This window comes from Durio zibethinus, chromosome 24, assembly GCF_047325235.1.
Source record: "Durio zibethinus cultivar Kanyao isolate XHJ-2024 chromosome 24, ASM4732523v1, whole genome shotgun sequence".
Taxonomy (NCBI): Eukaryota; Viridiplantae; Streptophyta; class Magnoliopsida; order Malvales; family Malvaceae; genus Durio; species Durio zibethinus.
In genome coordinates, this window is record NC_143185.1 from 9,293,057 (window position 1) to 9,306,392 (window position 13,336).

General features: G+C 32.1%; 1 protein-coding gene across 1 annotated transcript; it reads right to left on the reverse strand.

Moving 5' to 3' along the window:
• Window positions 1-6,845: 6,845 nt before the first annotated feature.
• On the reverse strand, window positions 6,846-8,746 carry LOC111316066 (uncharacterized). The gene is made up of 2 exons (XM_022918082.2): window positions 7,605-8,746; window positions 6,846-7,107 (listed from the first exon to the last, which is right to left on the reverse strand). Exons 1-2 carry the CDS (start codon window positions 8,337-8,339, stop codon window positions 7,039-7,041), a joined length of 804 nt encoding a protein of 267 aa, XP_022773817.1. The 5' UTR covers window positions 8,340-8,746; the 3' UTR covers window positions 6,846-7,038.
• Window positions 8,747-13,336: the final 4,590 nt, after the last annotated feature.

Consider the following 13,336-nt stretch of genomic DNA (forward strand, 5'->3'; position numbering starts at 1 on the left):
TTTTATCTACATCTAGCTGGCATTCTTTGCATTGACAGTTTATGTCCCAATAGCAATGTCCTTCTGGAGATTTATATGCATACACGGGATTTTCATCGGACTGAAAGTGTGTGACTAAAACATCAAGGAGATCAACATGACATCTTTGCATCATAAATTATGTTTGAAAGATTGTTAGAAGAGGAACATCATTTCCTTTGTTGTGATCAAATTCAATTGTGACAATACCATCCTGATTTATCTTGTAGGTTGGATCAAAGTGTTCAATTGGTTCATCTTGTTTCCAAATCTTTTGATAACTTGTCATCCACGTCTTTGGGAGAAGGGTGGCAAGTGCTTCATTGGAAATCTGCTTTGGAATATGAACATGTTTAGGAGTTCTATATGTTGTTTCCATTTTAACAAAAACTGTATCACTAGAGTGTGAAAGAGGTAAGTTAATGGCATGATTTTGAACTCTATATGCCATTTGGTAGTGAAGGGTTGCTTAGAGGCCTTTCATTTCTGTGCCTACGATCTGGACTTGAACTTTTAAAGCATCTAACAGGGTTGGATCATGAAGAGACATATTATAATTTGAGAAGACTGTGAAGAAGACAATTCTTGCATTGAGTGTCGTCTCAATGATTCCAAGGACTGCATGTATGTAATCTTTAAATCTGGTGTCCAATAAAGCCATTTTGGTACAAACAGGAATTTCATTTCTGCCATGGAAGGTTAAAGCTATTCTGATAGCACCAAAGTGAATATGAGTATATCCTTGTTCTGACCACTGGTGAGAAATTTCTTCTGGATCTGAAGAGTAACAAAGTGCTCTTGAGGTCTTACTGGAAGAAGACATTGATCAAAGTTTGTGGCTTGAACATACTCTTTTGGAGCTGGATATTTGGATTTTAAAAGAGTTTTTAAAGATCTAGTAAGAGAAGGGGAGGAGTTTGAAAAAGCTGTATAAGGATTTACAAGGGGTAAAACTGTTTGTTAGGTTTTTTTTCTTCTGGAATGTAATCTACTTCATATAAGAAGTTAAGCTTAGAAGAAGAAGATTTTTTAAGTACAAGAGATGGAGGAGAGGATAAACTAAAAGAAGATCTGGAGGAAGAAGGTTGAGAACTAGAGTTGTTAAGAGTGGATAGATCCATGAAAAGAAGACTCTCTTTTGGCTTTTCCTTTTCCAATTTCAATAATCAAAACTTTAGAAACATGATTTTCTTCTTGCTATCTTGGCAAACTGCAAGCTCTGATACCATTTCTATACACAACGACAGGTAGTACGATCAAGGCTCTGGCAACTGACACGACTTCAGTTCCGGGCTCTCTGGGTGGTAAAGTCTTGACAATACTATCTGATACTATGACAACAGCGTGTAGATCAGTCCAACTTGACAAGATAATACCAACCATAAGCTTTTCATAGATCAGACATATAACTAAGGTATTCTAGCCGGTGTTCAAGACTCTGGCACATTCTTGGCTTTAACATCGAACTAGGGGCCTGACTTTTATGAAGATATGTCTTTCACTATAGTAACTTACTATTAGTATGATCTTGGGGTAGTATAACTTTTCTTTGGCTGAGGGAAAGGGATCAATGATCTGTTTAACAAATTAACAAGAATTTTTGATGCAGAAGATCCATAATAATATGGTAACTGCAGAGCATACTCAGCTTGAATCACTGTAAACTTTTAATAACTTGAAGAGAAGCATGAAGCTAAAAGATTTAATGATGGAAAAAAGAAGATGGAATTACCAAAAGAGAAGAGAGGTTTTTAGCCAAACATATTTTATAGAGAAAAAGGTTTTGTTACAAGGGATCTTGGTGATAGATTTTTCGATGATTACAAGGGATGTTGGAGGTCTGAAAGGTCTGAATCTTCTGAAATGCTTCTTTTTCTTGTTGCTGCAAAAACATGTGGGATCTTTGAAAGAACATTTGATTTGAAGTCCTGAGGAGGAGTAAGAACATGGTTTTTCTAGCTTTTTGGAGTTGTGCACCAAGGTTTTGATGTATTTGTGCTCTTTGCAAATCTTATCAAGGGCTTTCAGCATCATCTTGTAAATGTTTCCAAGGGTCATAGATTTAACATCAAGGGATCTGAGGTTCAACTGGGTCCTTGTTTGCTGGGCAAGTTCTTCTGGAACAGAATTAAGAAATGCTTACTTTAAGTTGACATCATCGAATCCATCAAGTATGTAGAAATATTGGGAGAATTGTTGATAGTGTCTGTCAAGGTTTTTTGGATAGAGAGAACAGTATTTTAGTTTGAAGAATTACTCTCTGATCTTTTCCAATCTGTGAGTTTTTTGTCCATAAAAGATTGCTGTAAATTGAGAGACAGCCTCTGTGATTGTTAGGCATTGAAGAAACTAGAGTTATCTGTATTCACCAATGTTGTCCCAAAAATTTTTCAGAGTTCCAACTAGTCTAGAAATAAATATGATCAAAACTGTGTTCATCGTAACATTGAGATGAGAGTTTAATTCAACGAATCCCCATGCATGATGTCTTCTTTACCTGTACCTTTACCCTCTTTTGACCCTGTTCCTCAAACGGTCACCAATCATTTTCTTTTCCCTTACCTTTACACCCCGAAATACAAACCCTTTGTTCCAGACCCAGACATAAGAAGTTCTTCAGATATGCTGATAAACCTAGAAGATTTCAAAGATTCAAATTTGCAAGAAAGAAGAAAGATCCAAAGATCAAAAGCTCAAAATGTTTTCTCTGTGGAAAACCAAGACACTTTTCAAAGAATTGCCTAAAGTCAGACAAAAGGTCAATCAAGATGATCCAAGACATTGCTACTATCTCAGGTATCAATCTCTCAGATGATGATCTTGAATCAATTTTTTTTCTTGATGATGAGCAGAATGAAAGCTCCCTGTTTATGATTAAGCAGTTTGATAATGATAAGTATATAGATTCAGACTACTCAGATGATTTCACAAATGATCAATGTTATAAGTATATGTCAGTTCAAAAACTCCAAAAAATCCAAACCCTTCAACCTCCCATATTACCCTTAGCTCCAGTCCAGATTTTCCCTCACAAACATTCTCCTTCTATAACAGTCACAACTTTTTTTGATATTGATGCAGCCCAAACCATAACAAACCCCCTTGTCTTACCCAAACACTTTTGGACCAAACAAAAAACCTTCTTCAAAACTGTTGATGAAAATTTATTTTTTACAGACTTTGTCAGCAACCCTGTTACCCTTCAAATATTTCCAAGATGTCAAATAACTCAAAAGATTTTAGGATCTCCACTTCCCCAGAAAGACTTTGTTATTGGTTTTGATATCATTACTAGTATACCGGGTTTAAAGCTTAGTGGAAAAGGTATCAAGTTTGAAAGTTATTTTAGACCTTGGAAAAACCTTTCCAACCTCTTCACCCTTACCATTCAACCAGATATTTTTCAAGATTTCAAACACAAGTTTATTCACTTTTCATGTGCAGAAAATCACTCAGATTTCTTCCAGAAATGTGATCACCCATTTTGGCAAAACCCAAAATTTTTCATTTTCCTTCCCTTCAAAAAAGATGAAAATGCCAATCCTACAAAAGCTAGTCATTCAAGCATGAACCCAGACCATTTCAAGCAAGCAATCCAAGAATGCTCCCTTCTCCAGGCTCAAGGATTAATTAAACCAACCTCCTCTCCATGGGCATGTGAAGTGTTTTATGTCAACAAACGTTTAGAATAAGTTTGTGAAAAATTAAGATTGGTAATCAATTACAAGCCTCTTAACATTTTCCTTGCAGATGATAAGTTTCCTCTTCCAAACAGAAAAACTTTATTTGCAAATTTGGCAAATGTAAAAGTCTTCTCAAAGTTTGATCTCAAAGCAAGATTTTGGCAACTAGGTATCCATCCACAAGACAGATACAAAATGGCGTTTTGCATTCCTCAACACTATTTCCAGTGGACAGTAATGCCTTTTGGATTAAAAGTTGCTCCTTCACTGTTCCAGAAAGCCATGACCAAGATATTTGTTCTAATTCTTGATAATGCCTTGATTTACATTGATGACATCTTACTATTCTCTCCTAATGACACCTCTCATGCACGGTTATTGGATAAGTTCCAACGCATTGTTCAACAGTATGGGATAATGCTTTCAGAGAAAAAGATGATCATTGGTGCTACAGAAATTGATTTCCTAGGCATGCATCTTCAAGATGGTCAGTACATTGCTCAACCTCATATTGCTCAGTCACTTGCAGATTTCCCTGATGAAAATTTTTCCAAAAAACAAATTCGGCAATTTCTCGACATAGTCAATTACATGAGTGAATTTCTCTCAGATATTGCCCAGCTTACACATCCACTCAAACAGATGCTCAAGAAAGAACCACCCACGTGATCTTAGATCTAGACAAATGTAGTACAAGCTTTGAAGGTAAAACTAAAGTCACTTCCCACTTTAAAGATTCCATCAAATGGTAAAAGAATATTGCAGACCAATGCTAGTGAACAATTTTGGTCAGCAATCCTTTTAGAAGAAAAAGATGGAACCAAACAAATCTATGGTTACAAGAGCGAAAAATTCAAAGATTCGAAACTCCATTATCACTCTACACTAAAGAGATTTTAGCTGTAAAGTATGGAATCCAAAGATTTGAATTTTACCTCATTAGATTTCACTTTCTCGTGGAATTGGATATGTCAGCCTTTGATCAGATGCTTAATTTCAAAAGAAAAAAATGCCAAATGTATAGTTACTCAGGCTATCACAGTGGTTCTCACATTACTCCTTCACCACCGCACATATAAAAGGTAAAGATAATCTCATTCCAAACATGCTTACAAGATCTCCTTCAAAACCTCATTCAAACACTTTACAGGTCATTCCAGTCATTTCCATGATATACCCAACACCTTTTTCTTCACAAGCCTCTTCCTAAAAAAACCATCTTTATCCTTCTTCTCAGAAACCTTACCTTGATGATGAATTTGATTTACCTGATGAATTTCTTAACCTTTCCATCGAAAAATCTATCACCAACATCCCTTGTAATCATTGAAAAATCTATCACCAACATCTCTTGTAACAAAACCTTTTTCTCTATAAAATATGTTTGGCTAAAAACCTCTTTTCTCTTTTGGTAATTCCATCTTTCTTTTTACATCATTAAATCTTTTAGCTCATGCTTCTCTTCAAGTTATTAAAAGTTTGCAGTGATTCAAGTTGAGTATGCTCTGTAGTTGTCATATTATTATGGATCCTTTGCATAAAAAATTCTTGTTAATCTATTAAACAGATCATTGATCCCTTTTTCTCAGCCAAAAAAAAGTTATATTACCTCAAGATTATACTAATAGTAAGTTACTATAGTGAAAGACATATATCCATAAAAGTCAGGCCCTCAGTTCGACGTTAAAGCCAAGAAGGCGTCAGAGTCTTGAACACCGGCTAGAATACCTTGGTTATATGTCTGATCTATGAAAAGCTTATGGTTGGTATTATCTTGTCAAGTTGGATCAATCTACACGCTGTTGTCATAGTACCAGATAGTATTGTCAAGACTCTACCATCTGGAGAGCTCGAAACTGAAACCGTATCAGTTACTAGAGCCTTGATCGTACTACATGCCGCTGTGTATAGAAATGGTATCAAAGCGATCTACACGCTGTTGTCATAGTACCAGATAGTATTGTCAGGACTCTACCACCCGGAGAGCTCGAAACTGAAGCCGTGTCAGTTGCCAGAGCTTGGGCCGTACTACCTGTCGCTGTGTATAGAAAGACATATTAAATAGGTGAGAAAGGTTTTGCATGTAATTTCAAAAAAATAAAAAAAGATTGAATGAAAATTTTTGCATATTTTGATGTGATAAAAGAAGAAAAAAAATGATATAGTTGATTAAATAAAGAATTGCGCTGTTAAAAATAATAAAAAATAAATAAAATTTATCTACAACAAAATTAATAAATAAATTAAAAACATATTCCCTTTTTCTTATCTTAAATGTCCATTTTTTTTATTATCTCAAAATTATGCTATTTTTACTGCCTACTTTTCTTACCTTTTTAAATATTTTACATTTTTTTAATTATTTTTGTTTGACATTAAAAATTATAGTTTATCAATTTTATGAAATTTTAAAAAAACTATTAAAATCATTAGAGTCAAGATATTTTTCTAAATTTTCATGCCAAGTTAAACATAGATATTCATTTTAAAACAAAAAAAATAATCAATGATATATTAAAAAAATAAAGGATAAAAATATACGATTAAGGTTAGTTTATAGTATAAATATCATAAAAAAATAAAGGATAAAAATATATGATTAAGGTTAATTTATAATATAAATATCATAGGTGATTTTAAAATGTAATTTCAATGAATTCACGTGATAAATAGAACATGATATAAATTATATGATCTGCTTGTAATCATTTTTATTTATAATTAAATAATTAAAGCAATAATTACTCGTCTCAATAAAAAGTAAACAAAATGACTTAAAAAATTATTGTTAATTTTTATAGTTATTTTACATGATAAAAATATCGAATACAAGCGTTTGAAAAAAAATGTAATTTAAAAATTAAAAAAATGCAATTTGTGTTTCATAAGGTATTGCAATGATTGACTGTAACTGATTGTAAATAAATGATTCCAAATTTCAATTTATTTTTTTATTAATTAATATATTCTTTATGAAAGGATTTTATAAATAAATATTCCAAAATAATAATAGTTATTTCATTACTACTTCTATTTTTGGATAAATATTATACTATTTTTAATTATGGAATTATACTATTTCTTTTAGATATGAAAAAAGTTCACAATGCAGAGACTAGAGAGGTGGTGACGGCGCCCCGTTAAGCATCAGCCATGAATATATAATTGCATTGGCAGAAAGAAGGATTCTGAAAGCTGACTGGATTCTTTTAGTATTAAAAAAAAACCTGACTTAGTTTGACTGCTAGTTTGTCATTTTATAGGTCATGCATAAACTAAGTTGCATTGGAATATTAGATTCTCTCGATTCTCTAACAAAGTACGCATGCTTGCCAGCTCAGCTACTCTTCGGCATCTGCGAAGACCCAACAGGATAGAGTTCAACGCTGCCAACCCAATTACAAATCTGAAATCAGCATTCAACACGCAACTATATCAGATTACATTTTAAAAGAAATCCAGGCTGCATAATATTCGCAGTGAATGACATCAAATCAAAGCAGGCCACCGGTTATTTCACTATTTTGCCTTACTATATTTTCAATTTATAATGCACGAGTCTTAAATTTTACCTGAAAAAGATCTTTAAAAAATAAAAGAGAAAATCAATTCAGATGGCAAAACTAAATTGACCATCGATCACCATGGATGGTAGCAGCTTTCCCTTAACCCTTTCTAAAATTTATGCAGTCCATTAATTTCACCTGACAAAAAACTCAACAAAATTTCTTCTAGATATATATTAAGAATATGAGATGATTAAATATAGCAATTTGGGATGGTTTAATTCATTTTCTATTTCTAAATTTCTTTTATTAAATCATGAATCTTAAAAAACAAAAATGGTTTTCATCATTTTCTTGATGATTTAATCTTAATCTTGGGTTTGGCACAAGTAATTACATCAACGTGGTGTTCAGATGATCTATGAGTCTTTAAGCTGTTCTTCAACTGTGATTTCTTCTTCCTCTTCATCCCGAAAGACGAAATCTTCCTCTTCTCCATCTCCTTAATTGTCTCCAGCTTGGGTTTCCAATGGCGTGAACAAACAAGCTGTGAGTATTGCTTCTGCAACTGAGGGGTGGTGCATACTTTACTCCAACTTTCATCAACATCCTCTTTCATTCCACCTTCTTCCATCAACTGCCAAATAAATTCATCAGAAACGCGTATTCTTAAACACCCGGATGAACTCTTTTGAATGTGGAAAGGTTGGCAAGCGGAGGCCTTCTTCAACATCGCATTTCTTGATTCCTGAACAGATGAACATGGAAGCGGAGACTGTGGAGATCGAGCGTTGGCAAAGGAAGCAATGGTAACGAATGATAAAACTGACTGGAAAAATTGTTTAGGAAGAAGAAAGTAGTTGTGGCCAAGCTGGAGCTTGTCGTCTTTGGAGAGAGCTGGGATCTTCTGGCCTATGTAAAACGAATCAGAACGGCAAACCATGTGCTTAGGGAACTCGGTCATGAGCTCTGAAACATGGATGGGACGGTCATAGATCTTGACAAGCCCGTCAGTGTTCATTACCTTGACTGTACCAACGGGTTCAGGCTGGAGGTGGAGGCACGAGATATGGTGGCCCAACAAGTGCAAGCACCAAGGAATTGTATGTCGATTTAAAAGCTTGATACCCATTTTTAGCTCATATATATATATATATCATAATCTTTCCCCTGATTCACAGGGTGATTGCAGAAAGAAACGCAGCAAACTCAAAAGGGTCGATTTTTTGTTTCTTTTTGCTGGAGGAATATATGTGGAGCACGATTAAGCCGGTGTTTGAGATTGTAATGTTGGTTGTTGGCGTCAGAATAATCGATGGGAAACTAAGACTTGTAATAAAATGACGAGGCGACCGTGAGTGGCTGGCCGGCTGGCTTTATATATATATATATGTAAATTGCCATATATATATATATATATGTAAATTGCAATGCATTACATGGCTGAATTGGAATTGTATAACTTATATACTACTAGTCTACTACTAATAAAATTGAAATGTAGACCAGAAACTAGAAAAGGGAGGGAGGCGCAAACTGGTATTTTATTAGAGAGAGAGGCGTGAGACCGGGTAAACCTTTTCTGGCACGTACTACTTTACTTTTGCGTTTCTTTTTTGTTTTTGCTTTCTCAAAGTTTGACACTGCTTATGTTTGACTGAAACTTTCTCTCGTCCCTTTCTCCGACGCCAATTGGGGCCATCTCTCCCATTTTGCGTTTTGATTTTTGAATCAGATCCCGCCCGCCTCCTCTCCTCAAACCTCTACGTCCAACATATATAGTACTAATACTATTATGGCAATGGATTCATAATTTTTTTAATGATATTCACTTATAATATATAAATTTATTTTATTAATAAATTTATTAATTTTATCAATAAAAAATGATATTTAAAATTTTTTTTGGAGTGTTTAAAAAGTTTATTTTTTTATTTTCTAATTTTTTAAAGTGTCAAAAAAAAATTTTCCTTGTGACCATTTGCGTCCACCACTTACACTCTATACATGATAATCATGTTGAACACTTACTACTTTTATTCACAGTGAAAGCTTAACAGTTTTAAGGTGGGACGGCATATTGATGATCAAATTAAACAATCTATAAGATTTGTTTGGTAGTAAATTTGAGAATTTAAAATATGATATAATAATATAATACAAAAAAATATAAAAAAAATACGATTTAAAATTTTAATAAAAATTATATATAAATTTAATAAAAATAAAAAAACTTTATATTTTTTATATTAATATAAATTATAATATATAATTTTCATATAAAATATAACATAAATATATAAATTATTAATATTTTATATGATATAAATAAATAAATAGATTAATATTCTAAAACTATGTTCTATAAGGTGATTCCGTTCTCGGGATTGTCACACCCTACGTTATCCATAATTGACTGATCAGTTATTTATAAGTTGAATACGCTGAATATGTGATATATATCTCTATATTGACGGGCAAACAAAAGAATATCTCCTTTTTCTCTTCACCAACTCTCTCGTGTGTTTGAGCAAAGGGTGACAAGTGACGACACCCTACAATTTCCAATGAATGCAGAGACACCATGTCCGTAGGCAAATTGAGATTAATTAATTTAAATATTTTCAAATCAATTATTACATTTTGAGATTAAGATTAAATATTTCATTATCTTCTAGTTTAATATTCAATTTTGTCATTGATTGAATTTTATAATTAAACTTTGATTTTTAAGTGATTTAAGAACAAAATTAAACACATGTTTGCCTTATATTAGGACTTAGGAAAAAAAAAAAAGAGGGTGATGCAATAAATATGTCCAAACAGGGCATGCTTTCCTTTTTTTTTTTTTTTAATTTTGTTTTCTTGTTATTCAGCATGAAATTGCAAATTACTTTTCTTATTAGGTTCCAAAAAAAAAAAAATCAGTTTTCAATTTTGTTTTCAAAAAGTTATATTTTTATAAAGTTAAAATTTTATGTCATTTGAATGAATGGATTTGATTTCAAATAGTACTATTAACATAACTTTTAAAATCTCAAAAAAAAATTAACTTTTAAAATATTTATTCTTAAAATATTAAAAACGATTTCATATTATTATTAAATTTAGTAATAGTATAATATTAATAATTTAAAATAGTAATATTTTAGGGTTTTTGGTCTCATTTCTTGTTGACTATCAAGTTATTTTTTATTTATTATATAATTTTTTACTAAATTAAAAGAATAAAACGTAGAAATTATCTTTTGAAAGTCAGTTTTACGTGAAACAAACCAAACCTTGGTGTTATAAATATTTATGTAGCAAAAAGCATTTGTTGTAGATCATATGATATACTTTCTTCCAATTTCATAAATCAAAAAAAGAATAAAGATAAGGTTCAAATTTATATCTCATTTCTGAATATGTAAAATTTTAGCATTACACTTTCTGATTTGATTCAAAACTAACAAAAAGTTAAAAAAAACACTCTATTTTTTTTTATCAACATTCTTTCACCATTAGCTTTTAATTAGAGGTGTCCAAAATAGGATCAAGTTGAACTAAACCTGATTGACACCTCTAAATCCTAACCTAAATTTGAATCACCATAAAAATATTTTTAAATTTTTAAATACATATTAAAATTAAATTTTAATTAAAATCTATCATTTAATAATATAAAATATTTTGAAATGAATTCAAGCCTAAAACATCATATTCAAGACTCAAGTTAAGTCCACTCACACCTGTAAGTCTTACGAGTTTTAACCAAATAAAAAAAAAAAAAATTGTACCAATTAAAAAATAAATGATAAATTTGAACATTGAGCCTTTAACCTTCGTACTCACCAAGACTAGACCAACGTAGATGCTTTTCCTGTCACCCAAATCAAAATCCTCGAAACCTATGCCTCTAACCTTCGCATTCGAATGCCTTGCAAACTTGTAACTTCTGTTTCATTTTATTTCATGGGCATTCGAATGCATTGTAAACTTATACCTTTTATTTCATTTTCCGTCATGGCATTCGAATGTCTTATATATGGCTTTCGAATTCCCTGTTGACTTGTAGCTTCTGTTTCATTCCTTCATGGGCATTTGAATGCCTTGCTAACAACCGATTTGATTGTTTGGGCTTTTTTCATGGGTGTTTGAACTCGAATTTGAGGTTTTTTGAATTAATCAAGCTCAACACAAAGATATCAACATATTAACACATCATTTGATTGTAAATATTAAAAATGAAGGGAGTGAAGCAACCAACAGAACATAGAAAATTATATTTGACTAAAATGATAAGGTTTATATAAATTATGTTCCGAATATTCAAATACGAGCATCCTTGATATAGACCATATAATTAAAATGCAAAATTTCAAAAATCTTAAAATGAACTATGGTTTAGAGTTTGATGTAGGCTCAAGAATAGGGAGTGTGTGACGGGGTGGACAAGGACCACGTATAGCCATGGATTTTTGTGAAACCCTAGGGGATCTCGACTGACTCAAAAATGTAGCTGCTTTGTCTTGCAATTGTTCTAATATACAATCAATTTTATCAAATCTAGCTACCATGGTGGACTTAAAAGCACACAACCTTGCCTCTAATTGTCTTACCTTACTACCATATTCATCAAACTTCAAGTTCAATTTATTCTGCAGGTTTAGCAAAATGTTATTGGTAGGTTCTTCTGTTACTTGGTTAAGCCGCTATGGGGTATGATATTCACTCTAGTATCCCTCTTGTGGAGCTTCCTTTTCCTCTATTTCTACTTCTTTTGGCTAGGAGCTTCTTTGTTGCTCTTCACCCATTTACCATCCATTGCCTTGTAACCCGTTTTGTTAATAGCTATCATTTTATACTTCTTTCTTATGAGTTTTAGGCCATATTTGGGATTCAATCTAATGGCTTATTTAGAAATAATGGCAATGATGGTGACATAAGGTAAATGGCATTTGTTTCTTTGTAAGAGGATTCTTTGCAACATCATCCACTATTGACTTGAGAATGCCTTTCATTCTATTCAGTATATACCCAGACAAATTTATGGGTAGCCTAGTAGTAACACAATGTAATAGCCATAAATTTTCCCTTGTTACAAGTTAAAAGTTCCATTTCTACACTAGATAATAGATGCTATGAAGTGCTGTAAAAACCTATACTCTATTGATTTAAGTGAAGTAGTTTAAACATGCTTATCATGACTTCAATCTAGACCAAAGTATTTTCTCCCAGCAATAGTGGAACAAATATTTTCAAGAATAGAAAATTGCCCAGCAACATTTGAACACCCAATAATCTTGCCTAGGTCACTAAGAGAAATGTCGTGCTCTTTGGCATAAAAAATGTATACAAGTTTGCAGCTTCCAATTACTAATACCATAATATGATTCACTTCTTTTCAACATTTTGCTAGAGTAAAATTGCAAAACTAACTAAGGATTGTTCCGTGTTTCTTTAATATTTGCTAGTCCTAGCCAACCAACTTGAAAAAGTAAATTATGAATTGCAAGCCTAAAGTCCATATTCTTAAAATCATCCCAGTTAATTGAATAGTTTAGGCACCTAATTTTATCTAGGCACGTTCTAGTTAATTGTGATCCTTTTAAAATCAGGCCTAGTTCATGTCCAACACTACCTTAAGATTGATGAATTTTTAAAACTAAATTTTGGATTAAAATGACCCGAATGTCTCATAATCAAACTTGGTCAAACATAATCAAATAAGGTCAAACTTAGTTAAACTTGGGTCAACCCTTGAAATTCATAACTGAATAGGATTATTAAGGCTTGGGATTAATAAAATTATGATTTTGATGCACTGGAAACCATGATTGCACATCGAGATGAATAAAATTACCAAAATACCATTTACGAGTATTTCGTAATTTTACTTTCTCAAGGTCTATTTTTCATGGAAAGCTTCAAATCATGCTTTGATATTATGTAATGAATTTTGATCTATTAAAAATCATGATTTCACCTTGGAAAATTTGAAATTACCAAAATACATTTTAGGAGTATTTTCATAATTTGACCTTTTCAAGGTTGGTTTTTTGCGAATAGCTCCATTTCATGTTTTGATATTATTTTTTAATTTTTGATACTTTGAAAACCTTGATTACACCTCGAAAAGATTAAAAT